We start from the raw sequence: 18,931 nt of genomic DNA, 5'->3' as shown, positions 1-18,931 counted from the left end.
TGGAAAGGGTGTAAAAAGTCTGAAGGAATTGACGTTAATATTGTGTATTTGTAGAAGGGTGGATTTGGCTTTTAAAATTGAGACGCAACTTAGTTTTTTAATGCTCCATTTCATTCCACAAAAGGTTTGAGTAGGCTTGTAATAGATGTGCCAAAAACTAGGATCAAAGGAAAAATAAGTAGAATAAAGATTGGGGAAAATAATGTCATTGGGGAGTTCTAGATGGAAAAGAAATATGTAGCAGTAGTGTAGGATTATGGGTGATCCAAAATTTTATTCTTTGTATGTGACTTTCATTTTATTTATTTATTTATTTATTTTGAGACAAGATTGCACTATGTTACCCGGGCTGGAGTGCAGTGGCGCGATCTTGGCTTACTACAACCTCTGCCTCCTAGGCTCAAACAATCCTCTCTCCTTAGTCTCTCGAGTAGCTGGAACTACAAGAGTGTGCCACCATGCCCTGCTAAAGTTTTATATTTTTGGTAGACATGGAGTTTTGCCATGTTGCCCAGGCTGGTCTTGAACTCCTGGGCTCAGGTGAGCCACCACTCCCAGCCTATTTTTTCATATTTTTTACATTTAATATTTCTTTAGTAAAGAGAACATTTTACTGAAGTATTACAATTCTGAATGCATTTACTAGACTTGCTGCGTTCTGTGCACTGATGTATGATCCATTATCATGGTTTTATCTGCTATCTGTGTTTGTCTTCAGTCTCTCCCTGTTCCCTGAACTTCAGTTGGTTCAGCTGTTCCCCTTTCCAGTATCTCATGGGGTCTTAGACTCAGCAGTATACCTCCCAGGCTCATCTCCCTAGCCTTACACCTTTGCGTTCCATGTTTTCTCTGCTGCAGCCTGGCCCCTCTGTGTCTTCCTTTCTGTTTGGCTCAGACCTATTAGGACTCATATCAGATCTCACCCCCAGAGGGAGGATTTCCCTGACTCCTTCTCTTCCATGCGTGAGGAGTTCCTTTGCCTACCTCTGTCATTGTGCAGACCACAGTGCTTCTGGCGTTATGTCTGTGATTTTTTTCTCCTCTACTGGCTTATGAGCCCCTCAGGGACGTAAACTGAGACTTCTTGTTTATACTTGTGTAACAGAGTGTGTGGCCCAGGGTTGGCACCCAGTATCTGTCTGCAGAATGGATAAGTAAGATCTATAGTGTCACAGGAGGCAAACTGGTGGATGTGGGCTGCATCACTTCTGTAGATGTGATCATGTGGTTGACAGTGCTTTAAAATTGGAGATATTTTACATGAAAGTCTCTATGGTTTCCATAGTCTGAAAAAAATGTGACTATTTGGCCACTCTGGGTCAGCATGCTTTCATGATAGTTGTTCACTGGGTATTTTTGGTGGTTTGCCACAGATTGGTGTTTTTGTAAAAGATGGGGTTCTGGTTTCTGGAATATTTTTGCAGTTCTGGCTTTCTGAATGGCTAATTAAGGATAGAGCCTTAATGCAGATACTCATGTGTATGTGTAGATACACATGTATACGCTAAAATATACACAAAATGCTGATGTATTGAATTTTCAAGGCCTTTAGCTGAATAACTATCCTAGGATACTTTAATGATGAAGGCTACCATAAAACAAAATGTTTAGTGACTGGGAAAGTTTATCATTCTAAAGTTCGTAGATTCCTTAAAGAAAAATGGACATATTGTGTGTACTTTTAATGTATTTTTTTTCTTTTAGGTAAAATGAGCTTTTTTTTTTCTTGTGACCTTCAGCAAATATTTATAGACTTGCCTGAAGAAGTTTTTAATTCCTTTTTGAAATTAAAGATTGAGTTTTGTTACTTATGTTTGGAATTTTAAGAGCATTAAGTAAATAGTATTCTTGTGAGTGTATGCAAAGTTTGTGTGCACTTTTTTTTGGAGACATTATGGTCCATAACTACCATTGTATTTTTTATAGGAGAGTGATCACAAGCGCACCGAAGCAAAGGACTGGGGCCATAGGAAATGAAGCAGCACTGAAGGCCCTAAGCAGGATTCTGCAGTGGTGTGGGTTGAGGATTAGGAAGGTATGAGGGGTAGGAGACCTAGTAGGGGCCAGAAATGATGACGGCTCCAACCAGGATGAAAGATTACAGAGAGAGAAATCCTGTTTAGTTTTCGTGGAGTTTTAAGTAATCTAAGTACTTACATTAATTATGAAACTGTGATACTGTGGCTGACAATATCCTCTTAATAAGCTACTATGTAGATTGAATTAGACAAAATGGTAAAACAGTCTCATAGCTCTCTATAGGAAAAGAATCTTTGGTTGAATAAGCAGAAACCACTTTCCACCTTGTGATACATTAAAGCTTTAGGTGTCGGGTGCTTTAGGACTGCAGAAGTGGTCTTGCCAATTGGAAAAGTAGTACTACCATAAGAATTTTGGATTATAGTTTCTTGGTAGTCATCAGAATGAAGGTTATATTAAAGTCCATACAATGATATGAAAATGAGTACATGCCCATCATTCTTTAAGGAAATCCCCTCCCCCTGTTGGTTGCCCTAAGTAAGAGTTCTAATATACAGAGCTTTCCAATTTTTATAAATAACAATTGCCTGAACATTTTTGCACGTAAACACATCCAGCCTGCTCAAGAATGGGTTTTCTAGAGTGCTCAGAGAACATAATCTTGTCAATGCTTGGGAGGTAGCATAAGAGAAGGGAGAGCAGAAGAAATATTCAGGTGCCAACTCAGTCTGTTTTACAGTTGGTTGTTGGCAAAAGAAGGTCAAGGTTTGTTTCCAGCATGTTTTTGAAATTCCCCTTAGTGCAAAATTTTCCATGAAAACAATGTAAACTGTTAGGACCTCCAGGTGGAGCAACAAAGACTCTAACACTAAACTGCTAATTTTGGGGTATATTTGGGTGAAGAACCCATAACTATAGTAGTAAAGCTATCAGTTAATATTACTAAGTTCTCCCACTATGCCAAGCACTTTGCAAAAACACTTTTGCATATGTTATTTTGTGTTAACCTCACCACACTCTTAGGAGATACATGATGGAATCCAGAATTAGAGATAGAAAGTAATTTGAATTTCAGGAGCTATCTTTTGAGTCCAAGTAATGTACCAAAGCTCATACTGTTCATCACCATTGTATATCCCACTTCACTGTTAAGTTACTATGATGATTATAAAAGATAAAGCATATATTATTTCTGATTATAAAATATATACTAAAAGTTAAACTTAGGAAATTCAAAAATGTGGAAATAAGGGGGGAAAAACCCCACCCACAGTCTTACCACTTACACACTTTTAACATAAACTTACCTGGATTCTGTAGGAAATCATATTTACTAATATTTTTTAACAGCTGTGGGGCATCGTAGTCAGGATTTTGTAGAGGTATATCTTTGTTAATTTTTCTCCAGAAGTGTTTTTAAAGGTGAGAGTTTAATAATGTTTGGAAAAAATAAGAGAGAGCACATGTCAGATGACAAATGGATGGCACTGCCAGCAAGGGCTGTGAGGGTGCAAGCCGGCTTTTGTCTCCTACTGGTCAATGATTCTGTTCACCAACTTAACAGACTAAGTTCTAGAGCAAAACACTTACTTATTACACATTGGTTCTCTATACTTCTTTTTGGGTGATCATATGTTTATCCTTTTAAAAAGGTCATAGAATTTTTCTTCTTCTTTTTTAATAATAAAGCTTTCTTGCTTGAAGAAAAGCCTCTTTGTATCCACCACAGCAGATGGAATGGCATTTGTACTCCTAAATTTTTCAGTAGTAGGAGTACCAAAATAGCACTAAAAATTAATTACTTTGATTACCTCCCCTCCCACCCAGTATTGGGAAAAGTCATAATTAAGTCTCCCTTCAAGGTAGTTCATTAGCTCTTGTATATTAAAAAATCTGACCCTTAAATTAAATCTTCCTTTTGAGCTGCCTTTGTGTTTCCAGGACATGTTTAGCTGCACCTGCCTGCTATTCGGTCTCTTTCTTCACCAGAGTTATAAAATAAGAGGAAAAGGATTGTATTCTCTATTCAGAACTAGAGTTCCATGGATAACTTGACAGCTTTCCATAAGTGTGAGTCTCCATATCTATAATCAAGTTGTAAGTTTGTGTTTAAACATTTTTCCCCCATATTTAGCCATGTCTCCTCCTTTGTATTGTTTTCTTCTACAAAAATGTTCTTGTAATAGTGTTTTACTTTTAATTCTGAGAAATTTATGACATTTTCTTTTTAAAAGTTATTCTCTACTTAAGTTAGAGATGTATACAGCATTAAAATGGATTGCAGATAAAGATATTTGTAAATGAATGTTTCGGTTAAATGCTTTTCCAACTGAAGGTGGCATCTTGCCAACGAGAGGACGGCAGTTAGCCAACATGTTTTTTCTTCATGACTGTTTTTTCTTTGTTCAGGCGGAGTACATCCTGCTGCTTCAAGGGTAGAAGACTCCTCACTGCTTTCCTTCATGAGATTTCAAAGGAAATTTTTTTTTTTTGCCTGGTTCAAGTATTGACCAGAAGATGACAGTGATGTGTTCTCTTAGGTTTCAAAATTTCTACTTAAACATCTTGGTTCTAGTGATACGTACTTTGCAAAAATAATTCGTAGTTATTATGACTTTTGTTAATATTCTGAAACTATGGTATTCAGAGATGATCCGTCAGGGTCTGATTAAGTTTCTTAGAAGCCCAGTGCACTGAAAAGATTATGGTGTGTCTTTTCTTTTCCTAGCAAAATGGAAAACGACAGTACTGAAATGCAAACTAATAGAAGTCCAGCAAAAATTCTCATTGTTACTCATAGCTTCAAAAACTACATCAGATGCCTTAAAAAAAAAATCCTCCTACTTCTTTTGGTACCTCATTTTTGTTGGTTTTCTAAGCATGTAGAAGGGGACCAGAGCATGCCACCCCAAAATATCCCACTTTTAGTGTAGGTGTTGTTTTAAGCTGAAGGCATTTAGTTTCCTGCCCTCCACCTTTCTGTCTAAAAGCAGGCTATCCATTTACATTTCTGAAAGTGTTCCTTACTAAAGAACCCCTATTTATTATACATTTCTAGTTACCTTCCCATGATTTATACCTCCCTCAAAGCCCAGAACTTGTTTTCCTCAGTCTAGCCTTTTCCCCGTACTTTATCACCCTTTGTTAAGATGGTGTGTAAACCCAAATTTTAATCACCCCTTTGAGTTAACACTGAGTTGTCTTTTGTATATGCACATTGCATGCATAGGTAAACTGCTTTTTTTTCCCCTCCTGTTAATCTTTTATCTGTTAGATTCAGGGACCCCAGCCACTGAATCTAAGAGGGTAGGGAAAGAGTGTTTTCCTCTCCAACAGTGTGCTTCATTTTTTTCCTATTGGGTAATTCAGCACTGACTCTCCCCAAAATTAGACAGAAGAATTAAAGTAACACAGGAATGAAGAAGTGACATAGATTTATCTGTCAGATGCATTTAAATAAAGTTATTTCTCTACAATTTCCTTGGTCTTTTGTATACTGTTATAATAAACTAGTAGGCAGCAGAAATTTTTTTTTTTTGTGACAGAGTCTCGCTCTATCGTGCAGTGGCACAGTCTTGGCTCACTGCAACCTCTGCCTCTGAGGTTCAAGAGATTCTCCTGCCTCAGCCTCCCCAGTAGCTGTGATTACAGGTGCCTACCACCTGTAAAAATACCCGGCTAATTTTGTATTTTTAGTAGAGACAGGGTTTCACTATGTGGGTCAGGCTGGCCTCGAATTCTTGACTTCAGGTGATCTGCCCGCCTCAGTCTCCCAAAGTGCTGGGATTACAGGCATGAGCCACAGCGCCTGGCTGGCAACAGGATTTTTGTTAAGTAATCATCGTCTATTGTCTCCAAGATTTTAGAAATCCCAGAAAACATGGAAACCTATGAAAATATGAACTTGACCTAAAGTATTTTGAATAATAGTTATTTATTGCTGTGGTTCTAGATGCTTCTGAAGTTTAGACTAGAGGATAGTTTTTATCTTTGTTAGGTCAGGATCTTTAGCTGTGTCATAGTTTGGTTTTAAAGCTGTATGCTTTTTGACTTATATTTAGGCTAAGAAGGCTTTTAGTCTTTCTTTTAGTGAAGAGGGTGTCCCTAGTCTGAGGGCATCTGTAGGCAGCATGTATCAATCAGTGATTGTAACCCGGGGCCAGGGCAGCCCTGCGGTGCTCACAGTGGATTGTCTATATATCATCTGTCTCAAGATTCCTGTAGTCATGATACTAAAACGGAAAGGTGGACCAAATATTTTGTTTTTCAGTTTATCAGTTTTTCTTTGAGTCATCTAAGTAAGGCTCGGGATACTGTCTAATGGGAAATGAACAGTTAAGACAAAATCAGGGCAAGTCTTTGGGCAAGACAACTCTGTTTACTTTAGTATGCATACATGCATAGCCCGCCTTGTTCCAAAAAGGATTTAAGGTGGCACTGCTGTGCACTTTCTGTGGTTTATGGTCTGAGACTTATTTATAAATACAGTTACTAGTTTCAAATTGAAATGAATCTGGCTTCCAAATGGTGTGTAGTGTACTTACCCCAACAATGCCGCCATTGTACCCCAAGGTCTGCTTTAGGATTTGAATATGTTCATTGGTCATAAATCTTTATCCTTTGATGTTAGAATCAATTTTTGGAACCAGCGAAAAGTCATTAAGTGCCGAGTTTGGTGAATAACCTGGATAGGCAATCTGGGTTGTTAGAGCTTTTGGTTTATTGTTTTTGACTCAAGGACTGTGAGCCAAAATAGGATGATGAAACTAGTTTCTAAGCCACAGTTAACTCCTTGTTAACATTCAGCAGTCTTGAACAATGGGTCCAATTGACTCTTGGTCTTGTGCTACATTAGCAGTGCCATTGACATCAAATAAACAAGTTAACATTGTCCTCACTTGTGATTTTGAGATGGATGTTTTCTTGGGTTTGTAGTACAGCAAAGTATACCATTGCAAATTTCATGTTTTCAGGTCATAATGAAAACTTCTGTAGTCAACTCTACTGATTTTCTCAAAATATTTCTGTTCTTTTCAGCTGTTAACAAAAGATCCAAAACAGTGAACAGGTTGTAACTGCTCTTTATCACTTGGTGAAAATTTCTTCCAAACGTTTTCACTAGCTTTTCACATAGTTAGTTTGACCCTCTGCCACATATTTGTGTGTTTTGTTTTTTTACTATGTAACCATTAAACTGTATGAATTGAGTTATTGCTTTGACATCATTTTATAGATGAAGAAACAGGTTTATGAAAGATGAGACTTGATTTAAGGGATCGGAGATACTAAAGAGTCAAGATTCAAATCCCAGTTTTCTGGGATTTTTTTCAGTGTATAATGCTGCCAGGATGGACATCAGCCATAACTTCCTTAATTTTCTTTTAGTAATATGAATTAATTTTCATATAGGAATATGAAAATTAAGAGCTCTTCCCTTTTATTTCCATAAATCTCACTTGTGGATTTAATGCCACCCCAAATTAAATGTTAATTACTTTTTATTCAGGTCATTTTTTTTTATTATACTTTAAGTTCTAGGGTACATGTGCACAACGTGCAGGTTTGTTACATATGTATATATGTGCCATATATACATATAGTTTGCTGCACCCATTAACTCATCATTTACATTAGGTATTTCTCCTAATGCTGTCCCTCCCCCAGCTCCCCACCCCACAACAGGCCCTGGTGTGTGATGTTCCCCGCCCTGTGTCCAAGTGTTCTCATTGTTCAGTTCCCACCTATGAGTGAGAACATGCGGTGTTTGGTTTTCTGTCCTTGCAATAGTTTGCTCAGAATGGTGGTTTCCAGCTTTATCCATGTCCCTACAAGGGACATCCTTTTTTATGGCTGCATAGTATTCCACGGTGTATATGTGCCACATTTTCTTTTTTTTTTTTTTTTTGGAGACGGAGTCTTGTTCTGTCGCCCAGGCTGGAGTGCAGTGGCGCAAACTCGGCTTGCTGCAGGCTCCACCTCCTGGGTTCATGCCATTCTCCTGCCTCAGCCTCCCAAGTAGCTGGGACTACAGGCACCTGCCACCATGCCTGGCTAATTTTTTTTTTTTTGCAGATAAGTAGGATTTTATTAAAATCAATGTCTTCAACAATACCAAAATTAAATATTAAGGCATCTTTTACTCCCATCCTGGTATATGCAAGAGAAATGTTTTAAGGAAGGGCCAGCATTTCTTACTAAAATACTTTCTAGTGTATTTGGCAGATTTGTTTTTATATTCTCCTGTTCCACGTATCACTCAAAGCACTCACGATCAAACATCTTGACCCAAATCAAGAGAAAAGTATAAATAGATATTAATTTATTAAAGGGAAGCAGTTCACCTTTCAAAAATTAAAAGAAACTAGAAAAAGTATCATGTATAAAGTTCAAATACCAGCATTTAAATTTCTCTGAAGCAATTTACGGTTCAGTAATTAAGCAAAAGAAGAGATGGAGACTTTAAGATAAGAAGCCTGTTAATATGGATTGCACTATGGAGTAACTGTTCAGTGAGTACTCGGCTCCACTGGGATGATAGTTTGAAAAGGGCTTCATACTCCTTTAAGAAGACAGCCCATCCACCAGGATAAGATCATATAAATTAACACTGATTCTTATTCCACATGCCTGTTCATTTACAAAGCTCAAGAGGCTTCATAAAGTATACTAAACTGTAACATTTTCACCTTTTATTAAGGCAAGTTTGTGAAAATAATTTAATACAACCGGATCTCTTCATGAACTTTCAACTTACAACCTTTTTAATGTAAGAAACATACAAAAATTGTTTTATAAAAAGCCACCTCAATACCAGAAAATAATAATGAAAGATTTTGAACCCAGTTTTACTTTTTAAAGAATGCTCTTTCCTTGTCTCAAATTCCAAGTGCTACTCATCATCCTTAGAGCCAGTTTTGCTTAAATGCTTCACAACATCAACCCATTTCCAGCCTCGAGGAAGTTCTCCTTTGTGATCTGTTTTGTCTGCCAGCTTACGCTTCTGGGCTTTTGAAAGTTGTTCTTTTTTGTCTTTTTTCTCACTTGATGGGGCTGTATTAGGAGTTTCAATTGAGATGATATTGCTTATCGATGTTGTGGAATTAATGGGATTGTGATTCTCCATGAACTGCTCTTTATTGTCTTTGGCATATTCAAACAATGTATAGGTCGTAGCGGTTCCAAGATTAGCTTCTACTGCTTCCTGTAGCTTGGCTAATATACTCTGCTTTACAGCTGATGATATGGTGTTGTTAAAAAAAAAGCATTCATAGATAGAATTGGAGGTGTTTGGGGATATGTTTCTGTCCAGGAAATCTCTATTAAGAAGGCTTTGGGATCACCATTTTCACCTATCCTATATTGAAAAGAAACTGGACTTAATTCCCGGAAACTTTCATCTCCTTCATAAATAGAGCATAATGCTTCTAGTTCCATCTCCTGGTCCTCGTTGGCACTCATCACGCCGGTTGCAGGGCGCCTCCTGAGTGGATGGCGTTCGCAACAACGAAGACAAAGCGAGGGCAGTGGCCCAGAGGCCCGGCGTCCCCCTTTGGTGCCTCAGTTGTGGGGGCGGCACAGTCTTGGCACTGGCAGATGCCAATCGTGTGTGCCCCTGGCCTCGGCAGCGCCCAGCCGCCAGCGGTGGGCTGTGGGCTCGGAGCCAGAGCCGCGGCTTTTTTTTTTTTTTTTTTTTTTTTTTTTTGGTATTTTTAGTAGAGACGGGATTTCACGTGTTAGCCAGGATGGTCTTGATCTCCTGACCTCGTGATCCGCCTGCCTCGGCCTCCCAAAGTGCTGGGATTACAGGCGTGAGCCACCGCGCCCAGCCATGTGGCACATTTTCTTAATCCAGTCTATCATTGATGGACATTTGGGTTGGTTCCAAGTCTTTGCTATTGTGAATAATGCTGCAGTAAACATACATGTGCATGTATCTATATAGTGGCATGATTTATAATCCTTTGGGTATATACCCAGTAATGGGATTGCTGGGTCAAATGGTATTTCTAGTTCTAGATCCTTGAGGAATCGCCACACTGTCTTCCACGATGGTTGAACTAGTTTGCAGTCCCACCAACAGTGTAAAAGTGTTCCTGTTTTCTCCACATCATCTCCAGCACCTGTTGTTTCTTGATATTTTAATGATCGCCATTCTAACTGGTGTGAGATGGTATCTCATTGTGGTTTTGATTTGCATTTCTCTGATGACTAGTGATGATGAGCATTTTTTCATGTGTCTGCTAGCTGCATAAATGTCTTCTTTTGAGAAGTGTCTGTTCATATCCCTTGCCCACTTTTTGATGTGGTTGTTTGATTTTTTCTTGTAAATTTGTTTAAGGTCTTTGTAGATTCTGGATATTAGCCCTTTGTCAGATGGATAGATTGCAAAAATTTTCTCCCATTCTGTAGGTTGTACTCAGGTCATTTTTAATTTTATACTGACATGAAGCTTAGATATGCATTAATTTCTATTAGTTGTATTTTGGCCTTGAAATTGGTTGCAGTACAAATGAAAATATTACAATACATTCCTCCTATGGCTATTCTTTTGTTTCCATAAGTCATGGCAGAAAATCAGTTTTGTTTTATAGTCACATTTGTGTTTGTGTTGAAATATTAGTATATCCCAGCCATGATGTCAGATGTATAACTATACAAGTCACACAAGTTTTCTATGTGCACATAGTGTTCTAAATATATATATATATATATATATACCCTTTTTTTTTTTTTTTTTTGAAACGGCATCTCGCTCTCTCTTGCCCAGTCTGGAGTGCGGTGGCGTGATCTTGGCTCACGGTAGCCTCTGCCTCCCGGGTTCAAGCAATTCTCCTGTCTCACCCTCCTGAGTAGCGGGGCCTACAGATGCACGCCACCATGCCCGGCCAATTATTGCTAATACTATATTTTAAAAATTAATTTGTACATTTGAATTAAGTTGAAGCATAACGAATTTCTGTTAAATATTTATTATATTTAATTTTTGATGGGCACTTCATATGCTTGTGACTGGAAGGAATGATTTTTATTTTAGAAATATTTTAGATCTATGTATTGTTTGTTTTGTGTTCTTTTTTGAGACGGAGTCTCTCTCTGTCACCCAGGCTAGAGTGCAGTGGCGTGATCTCGGCTCACTGCAACTTATGCCGCCTGGGTTCAAGTGATTCTTCTGCCTTAGCCTCCCAGGTAGGTGGGATTACAGGCACCCTCCACCACACCTGGCTAATTTTTATATTTTTTGGTAGAGATGGGATTTCACCATGTTAACCAGGCTGGTCTAGAGCTCCTGACCTCAGATGGTCTGCCTGCCATAGCCTCCCAAAGTGCTGAGATTACAGGTGTGAGCCACAGCACCAGGCCTCATCCCATTACATTCTAAAGATTGTGTCAAAATGAGTTATGCTTCTTGTGAGGTGATGGGACCATCATATCTCTCCAGTGTCTGTGATACAACAGACTAAAAGATGAATATATTTAATTTCTTAATGTTTCTTTTGCTAATTTTCCTTAGCTAGAAATATATGTGTTATATTTAGTGTGTTTTTAGGTTCAGATTATTTTTGATAGGCCTTAAAAAATGAGAAGATAAAGCATATCAGAAAGAAGCCTTAAGGTAGATTCTTTACTTAGAAGTATCAGGCTCTCCCACCTGACTCCACTCATAATAAAAAATGAAAACAAAAGTAGTGACGTAGCAAAGATTTTAACTTTCAAAGCTTGATAGAGCTTTGCAGGTTTAGGAAGATAACTTGCCAGTCTTCATATTGGGATGGTGAGACTGTGTGGCCCCACCTCCATCCAGGCCATGCAGAACACAGGACTGTAGAGAAACAGAGGCTCATTCTCAGTTCCAACAGGAGGAAGAGTGCCCACTGGGCAGCCAGTCCTGTTAGGGCAAGGAGCAGCCCTTCTGGAGACATGGCAGATCTTAACGTTTCAGTGGGTATGGATGGGGGAGGGTCTTCGGAGGCTGGTGGAAGGTAGAGGGCATTCATGGTGGTGAAAGTGGGATGTAGGAGAGGGTTTGGGTGATGATGGATAACTGGGTTCACTGTGTACTAACTGAGCTGAACAGAGTATGAGGCGTTGGCCTCCATTGTCTCCCTGGAAAGACTGCTGTCACAGGTTCTCTTGCTGGCATTGTGATGCAGGGCTGCGTGAAGTCCTTCTTACAGCGGGAGGTGGGCTCTGTTGGAGTGGGCCCTGTGCCTCTGCTGTCTCCTACTGCCAACGTGAGGCATCAGCTGAGGAGGGATGGGGATGAACTATTTTAGGCAGGGGGTTGCAGTATAATCTGAGCCATGCTATCCTATGGGGCCTTTTTATTTGATACTTTTGTTTGCTTTTCCTTTTTGTAAGAGGTATGGTCTTGCTGTGTTGCCCAGGCTGGCCTCAGACTCCTGGTCTCAAGCAGTCATCTCACAATTTAGCAGTTTCTTAGAGTCAGATACTATATGACCTACTCCTGGGTATTTACCTAAGTGAAACAGAAACTTAGGTTCAGAAAAAAAACCTATATGTAACTGCTTGTAGCAGCATTTTTTTTTTAACAGTTAAGAAAAATGTGGGCTTTTCAAATTTCCCTAATTGGTGAATGGATAAACAAACTCTGATACATCCATAACAATGGAATACTACTCATCAGTTAAAAAAAAAAAGAACTACTAATACATGCAGCAAGTGGATGCATCTTTAAAGACATTATGTTAAGTGAAAGAAGCTAGACTCAAAAGCATACAGACTCTGGGAAACACATCAGTAGTTGCCAAGAGGTAGAGGTGGGAGAGGAGTTGGCTGTAGTGTGGCAGTGGGGAATTTTTTGGGTGATGGAACTCTTCTATATTTTGATTGTGGTAGTGGTTACATAACTGTGTCAAAACTTACACAACTGAACATGAAAAAGATGAATATTACTGTATATAAAAATTACAGGCCAGGCGTGGTGGCTCACGCCTGTAATCCCAGCATTTTGGGAGGCTGAGGTGGGCGGATCATGAGGTCAGGAGTTCGAGACCAGCTTGGCCAACATGGTGAAACCCCGTCTCTACTAAAAATACAAAAATTAGCTGGGCATAGTGGCGCATGCCTGTAATTCCAGCTGCTTGGGAGACTGAGGCAGGAGAACTGCTTGAACCCAGGAGGTGGAGGTTGCAGTGAGCTGAGATGGTGCCACTGCACTCCAGCCTGGGTGACAGAGTAAGACTCCGTCTCAAAAAAAAAAAAAAAAAAAATTACAGCTTAATTAAAAAGGAAAATAAAACAAAAGTAATTGATGTAACAAAGATTTTGTTAATTGTTAAAGCTTGATAGAGCTTTGTAGGTTTGGGGAAGAGAACTTGCCAGATTGTGATAATCTCTGAAGACGTTTTAGGTAATTGTAGCATGGACCTTCTGTATGTCTAAAATGGTAAACGGTGTGCCTTATCTTTTATAGGAGTGAACACCCAAGGAGGTGGGCTGTAGGATGTTGACACATCTGAGGGGCCAGATGGCCACCATATCAGGGAAAGCCAATGTGTTTTGAAAAATATACAAATGTTCAATAAGGTAACATTAAGTACAGTTTATAGTGAAAATGTGATAGCTGTATTCTACCTGTGTTTCCAGCACTTGTGATCACTGTGATTTATGGACCACAGATCTGTGTCTGTGTCACTTCATTCAGTGTATTTATTGAACACCATGTAAAACTAAAGGTCTTTGATTGGCAATTGGTTTGCTGTTTCTAACAGCTTGTTTTTACTTTATATTCCAAAAGTAATCGCAAAAAATGCAGTTTCTTTTGCACCAACCTAATAAAATTGGCCCATGTTTATTTCAGTTTGAGAATTTTATCATACCTGTGAGTTGTTATTGACAGTTCCCTAGAGTATTGCCCAGTAGGTGGGTGAGGGGAGTTCACTAAGTATTCTTAGTGTCTAGTTTGTAATTAGTTTATGAGACTTAAAACCCCACCACACATTATTCTGAACCTGCTGTAAATATTATGAGAGGCAGTATGTATAGTGGCCTCTGGAGCCAGAGTGCCTGGATTTGTTTTCCAGCTTTACCATTTGCTAGCTGTATGACCTTGGGCCAAGCTATTTAACCTCTCTGCTTTAGTTTTCTCTTCTGTAAAAGAGGGTTGATAATGACAATGTCTACTCCATGGAGGGTTTGTGTGGATTAAATGAGCTAATAAGTAGTAAGCTCGCACAACAGTACCTGGCACATAGTAAGCTCTGTATTAGTGTTTTTCTTCTGTGTCAGTTAATAGCCTCATAAGCCTTCCTCAAATATTTAAATACAGGAATGGCTATGATGCCATCTCTCCTTTGGCTTCCTGAAATCAGATTTCCTTAGTTCTTGTAAAGCCAGTGGACTTCCATCATATTTTCTTTCCTCTCCTGTTTCACTGTAATTCCTCTAAGTTATACTTAATTATATATTTGAATTTTAGGAAATATGCTTGATGCATTTGGAATCTTTTTTCTAAAGACTTTTTTTTTTTAAATCATATACACTAACTGGAAATAATTTGTTACATTTTTTTCCTTTTGTGTTCAGAGGCTCAAAACTATTTCATTGCCTTAAGAAATATGAGTCAAAACTATTTATCTCCTAAGTTAGGAGCCTAGGAAGGCCAAGATTCGGAAAAGTTCGTAAATTAAGAGGACTGAATACTAGAAATCAAAAGAACATCCGCTTTCTTGCTTCTGTGTATGCTATTACTTTTGTAAAATTGTGTGTCTTTTATAGAAAAAAGTACTCTTAGCACAAAGCTCATTGTCTTTGTGAAGAGTATTTTGAAGATGCCTGTTGAAAAGCACTTGTGGAATAGTTTATGGAAACAGCTGTGAGATTGCACAAAGTATTCTTGTACTCTTCAGAGCCATTCTTTAGTAGGAAAAAATAAGGTCCATATTTTAAGCTTGATGATAGCAAGCCATTTATTAGCAACCCAATTTAACCCCACACTTTTCTCCTTATGGGGTTGAATTGGGTAGTATTCATTAGAAGTACTTCAAGAAACCATGAACTCATTTGCTAGCAGTGTTTATATCCTGTATACTGAGAATTTGAGGTGACTTTTGTAGCCATTCTTAATCCTCAGTATCTTTCATTGTGGAACCTGAACCCTGTGTGTCTAGTGTTATCCAAGAGAAATATGTGTGAGACACTAGTGTACTTTCAAATTGTAAAATGTATACCATATAAAACCATCTTAACCACATTTTTAAAGTGTGCAGTTCAGTTGCATTAAGTACATTCATATTGTTTTGTGACCGTGACCGCTGTTTTTAGAAATTTTTCATTTCAAACAGAAACTCTGTACCCATTAAACAGCAACTCCCCATTTTCCCTTCCTGGTCTCTGGTAACTACTGTTCTACTTTTTGTCAATGAAATTTGCTTATTCTCGCTACCAGATATAAGCAGAGTTAAACAATACTTTACTTAGAATAATGTTTTCAAGGTCCATCCGTCTTGTAGCATGTGTCATACTTCATTCCTTTTAGTGGCTGAATAATACTCCATTGTATGTGTATGTAATTTTATAATGCATTTAGTTTAACACATCCAAGATAGTGTTATTCATGTAATTAGTATGAAATATTAATTTACATAAAAATTATATAATATATAAATTTATATGAATTTATAACAAAACAAACATTAAAATATATTAAAACGATATATAAATATGTAAAGATAGATTAAATATTACATTTTAATAAAATATTTTCATTCAATTTTTTTTTTTTTTTTTTGAGACAGAGTGTCGCTCTGTCACCCAGGCTGGGGCACAGTGGCGCAATTTGGCTCACCGAAACCTCTGCCTCCTGGGTTCAAACGATTCTCGTGCCTCAGCCTCCTGAGTAGCTGGGACTACAGGCGCATGCCACCACACCCGGCTGATTTTTTTTGTTTTTAGTAGAGACAGGGTTTTGCCATGTTGGCCAAGCTGGTCTTGAACTCCTGACCTCAGGTGATCCACCTGCCTCGCTTTCCCAAAGTGCTGGGATTAGAAGGTGTGAGCCACCACGCCTGGCCTATTTTATATTTTTAAAAGAAAACTAATATTTGCCAAAAGACATATTATTAGAGAAGATTCTGGGCATCAGCCATAGAAAAACAGGATTAGAAAATGACTAAGGGTTGGGTGTGGTAGCTCACACCTATAATTCCAGCCCTTTGGGGAGACCGAGGTGGGCAGATCGGTTGAGGTCAGGAGCTCGTGACCAGTCTGGCCAACATGGTGAAATCCTGTCTCTACTAAAAATACAAAAATTAGCCAGGCGTGGTGGCGCGCGTCTATAATCCCAGTTACTTGAGAGGCTGAGCAGGAGAATTGCTCGAACCTGGGAGGCGGAGGTTGCAGTGAGCTGAGATTGCGCCACAGCACTCTAGCCTGAACACAGAGACTCCATTTCAAAAAAAACAGAAACAAAAAAACAACAACAACAACAAAAAAGAAAGATACAGGCATAGCTTTCCCTTTGTTTCAAACCTCACAAGGGATGGTAGCCTTTAAAGGAACAAACAGTTACGGTGAATTTTTTTTCACCAAAACCTCTGATGAGACGGTTTAGGGAACTCGACAAAATTTTATTGGATTCGTACCTTGCTAAATACAGTGCTGGTAAATAATAGGTACCTAACATTTGAATACAAAATGTTGAATACTGAGTAGAGCTGCAAGAGAAATTTGCAGGGGGTGCTGTGAAACTGGATAAAAAAAACTTTTATCCAAACTGCGGAACTTCTTTTTCTCATTTCCATTCATTGAACTTCGGGGATTGGGCCTGATTATGCCAGGCATTCTCTTAACCCTTCTGGTTGTCAGGAACTAGGGGCACATGGGTACAGGTATGGACTAGAGATGCCCACTGGCAGCCCTTTGGGATTTGGCTATGTTGTATGTTGTATCACTCTGAGGGATTGGATTAGGTGTGCCCCCTGACCGCGGTGCAGGCATTTCACAGATAGTCCAGCATCCTTGTGGATGGTGTAGCCTGGCTGGAAAAGATAAACTGGGATAATGCTTTCCTTGCCTCAGGAATTTGAATTTCTAAGAGATTAGGTCAGTTCAATGGGGATAGCATTGTAGATACTAAAAGCATTGACTTGTAGTGAAAGACCTGGGGCCAAGTTCTGGGTCTGTTACTTACTTAGTTAGGTAACATTAGACATATCTTATCTTGTAGGGTTTCACCTCCTTTTCTTACCTCTAAAATGGCATGGTGGCTCACACCTATAATCCCATCCCTTTGGGAGGCCGAGGTGGGTAGATCACCTGAGGTCAGGAGTTCGAGACCAGCCTGGCCAACATGGTGAAAACCCGTCTCTACTAAAAATACAAAAATCAGCCGAGTGTAATGGCGGATTCCTGTAGTCCCAGCTACTCAGGAGACTGAGGTATGAAAATCACTAGAAACCCGGGGCGGGGTTGGGGGTGGAGGGGGAAGGTTGCAAAGACTCTTTCTCCCACCCCCCCCACAAAAAAGGAAATGATATTTGTATCTACCTAATAGTGATTTTATGAGGATGAAGATATGTAACATCTTGCCAAATTCTAGGGTGGTGGTTGTCACCATAATACAAAGCAACAGTTAGTGTTGTCACCATCCTATAAAGGAGCCTGGCCTACTTGGCATACATTTTTTTTTTTTTTTTTTTGAGACGGAGTTTCACTCTTATCGCCCAGGCTGGAATGCAGTGGTGCCATCACTACAACCTCCACCTCCCTGGTTCAAGCAGTTATCTTGCCTCAGCCTCTTGAGTAGCTGGGATTACAGGCATCCACCACCGCGCCCGGCCAATTTTTGTATTTTTAGTAGAGATGGGGTTTCGCCATGTTTGCCAAGCTGGTCTCGAACTCCTGACCTGAGGTGATCCGCGTCCCCCTCCCCTCCTCCCCCTTGGCTTCCCAAAGTGTTGGGATTACAGGCGTGAGCCACCACGCCTGGCCAAGCCTGGCATACTGTTATGTTCCACTTGGAAGCTACAGTTGTAGAGCTAATCACTTGGGAAAGAATCAAGGAGATGCTCAAACAGAAGCAGATGTACTGTGGCAATGGAACCCTCGAGAGAGAGCAGGAGTAGATCTGTCTTTATAAGAACCTGATGTAGAACTCATAAACATTCAAATGCCATAGATGGTTTAAGGAAAACTTTATGAACAGTGTGGGAAACTACCATTTATAGTTTTCTCAACAGGATCAAATCAGCCAATTAGAAGGGTACACAGATGGCAACATAAGGCAATAGTCTGTCTGTAAGGAATAAAACAGAAAAACAATAGCAAGCAAAAAGCACTGTCCCAATATGGCACCATTGGTGCAGAAGTAGCAGATCTTCAGGTGCGATTCAGAGGCTCTGAGAATATCTGAGTAGTGCCAATAAGGAAAAGCCTGGAGTTAGCCAAGAAACTTTATATTATGCTCAGTTTTTTTTTTTTTTTTTTTTTTTTGACAGAGTCTCACTCTGTCGCCCAGGCTGTAGTGTAGTGGCACAGCTCACTGCAACTTCTGCCTCCCAGGTTTAAGTGATTCTCTTGCCTCAGCCTCCTGAGTAGCTGGGATTACAGGCATATGCCGCCACACCCAGCTAATTTTTGTATATTTTGTAGAGATGGGGTTTTGCCATGTTGGCCAGGCTGGTCTCGAACTCCTGACCTCAGATGATCGGCCCGCCTCGGCCTCCCAAAGTGCTGGGATTACAGGTGTGAGCCACCACACCCAGCCTAGTTTACTTTTTAACCAGACATGAATATTTCAATTTAGGATGGCTTAAATAAAGTTAAGATAGGTAACCTTTCAACTCATGAACATATGACTGTCAAGAATCACTGATTCCTTGAAGTGTTGGTAGCTGAGGCTCATCTGTATTTCAGAGAAGGAAATATAGAAGGGAACATGTGAGAGCAACGGAAAAACTAGGAGGTGACTATGCCATCATTTTGGGATAAA

The 18,931-nt window shown here is 39.4% G+C and overlaps 2 protein-coding genes across 22 annotated transcripts in view; one reads left to right on the top strand and one right to left on the bottom strand.

The window, feature by feature from the left end:
- The window catches only part of SRPK2 (SRSF protein kinase 2), a 292,913-nt gene that overhangs the window by 89,823 nt on the left and 184,159 nt on the right, over positions 1–18,931 (top strand). The window lies entirely within an intron of this gene.
- On the bottom strand, positions 8,719–9,460 carry LOC100936330 (RWD domain-containing protein 4-like). Its single transcript, XM_054560602.2, is given in 2 exon segments — positions 8,719–9,238; positions 9,241–9,460. Coding segments are annotated over 2 exon segments (567 nt in total). The 5' UTR covers positions 9,439–9,460; the 3' UTR covers positions 8,719–8,869.

The sequence above is a fragment of the Pongo abelii genome, chromosome 6 (genome assembly GCF_028885655.2).
Source record: "Pongo abelii isolate AG06213 chromosome 6, NHGRI_mPonAbe1-v2.0_pri, whole genome shotgun sequence".
Taxonomy (NCBI): Eukaryota; Metazoa; Chordata; class Mammalia; order Primates; family Hominidae; genus Pongo; species Pongo abelii.
The sequence above is the reverse complement of the archived record's forward strand: the minus strand, read 5'-3'. Positions and strand labels throughout refer to the sequence as shown.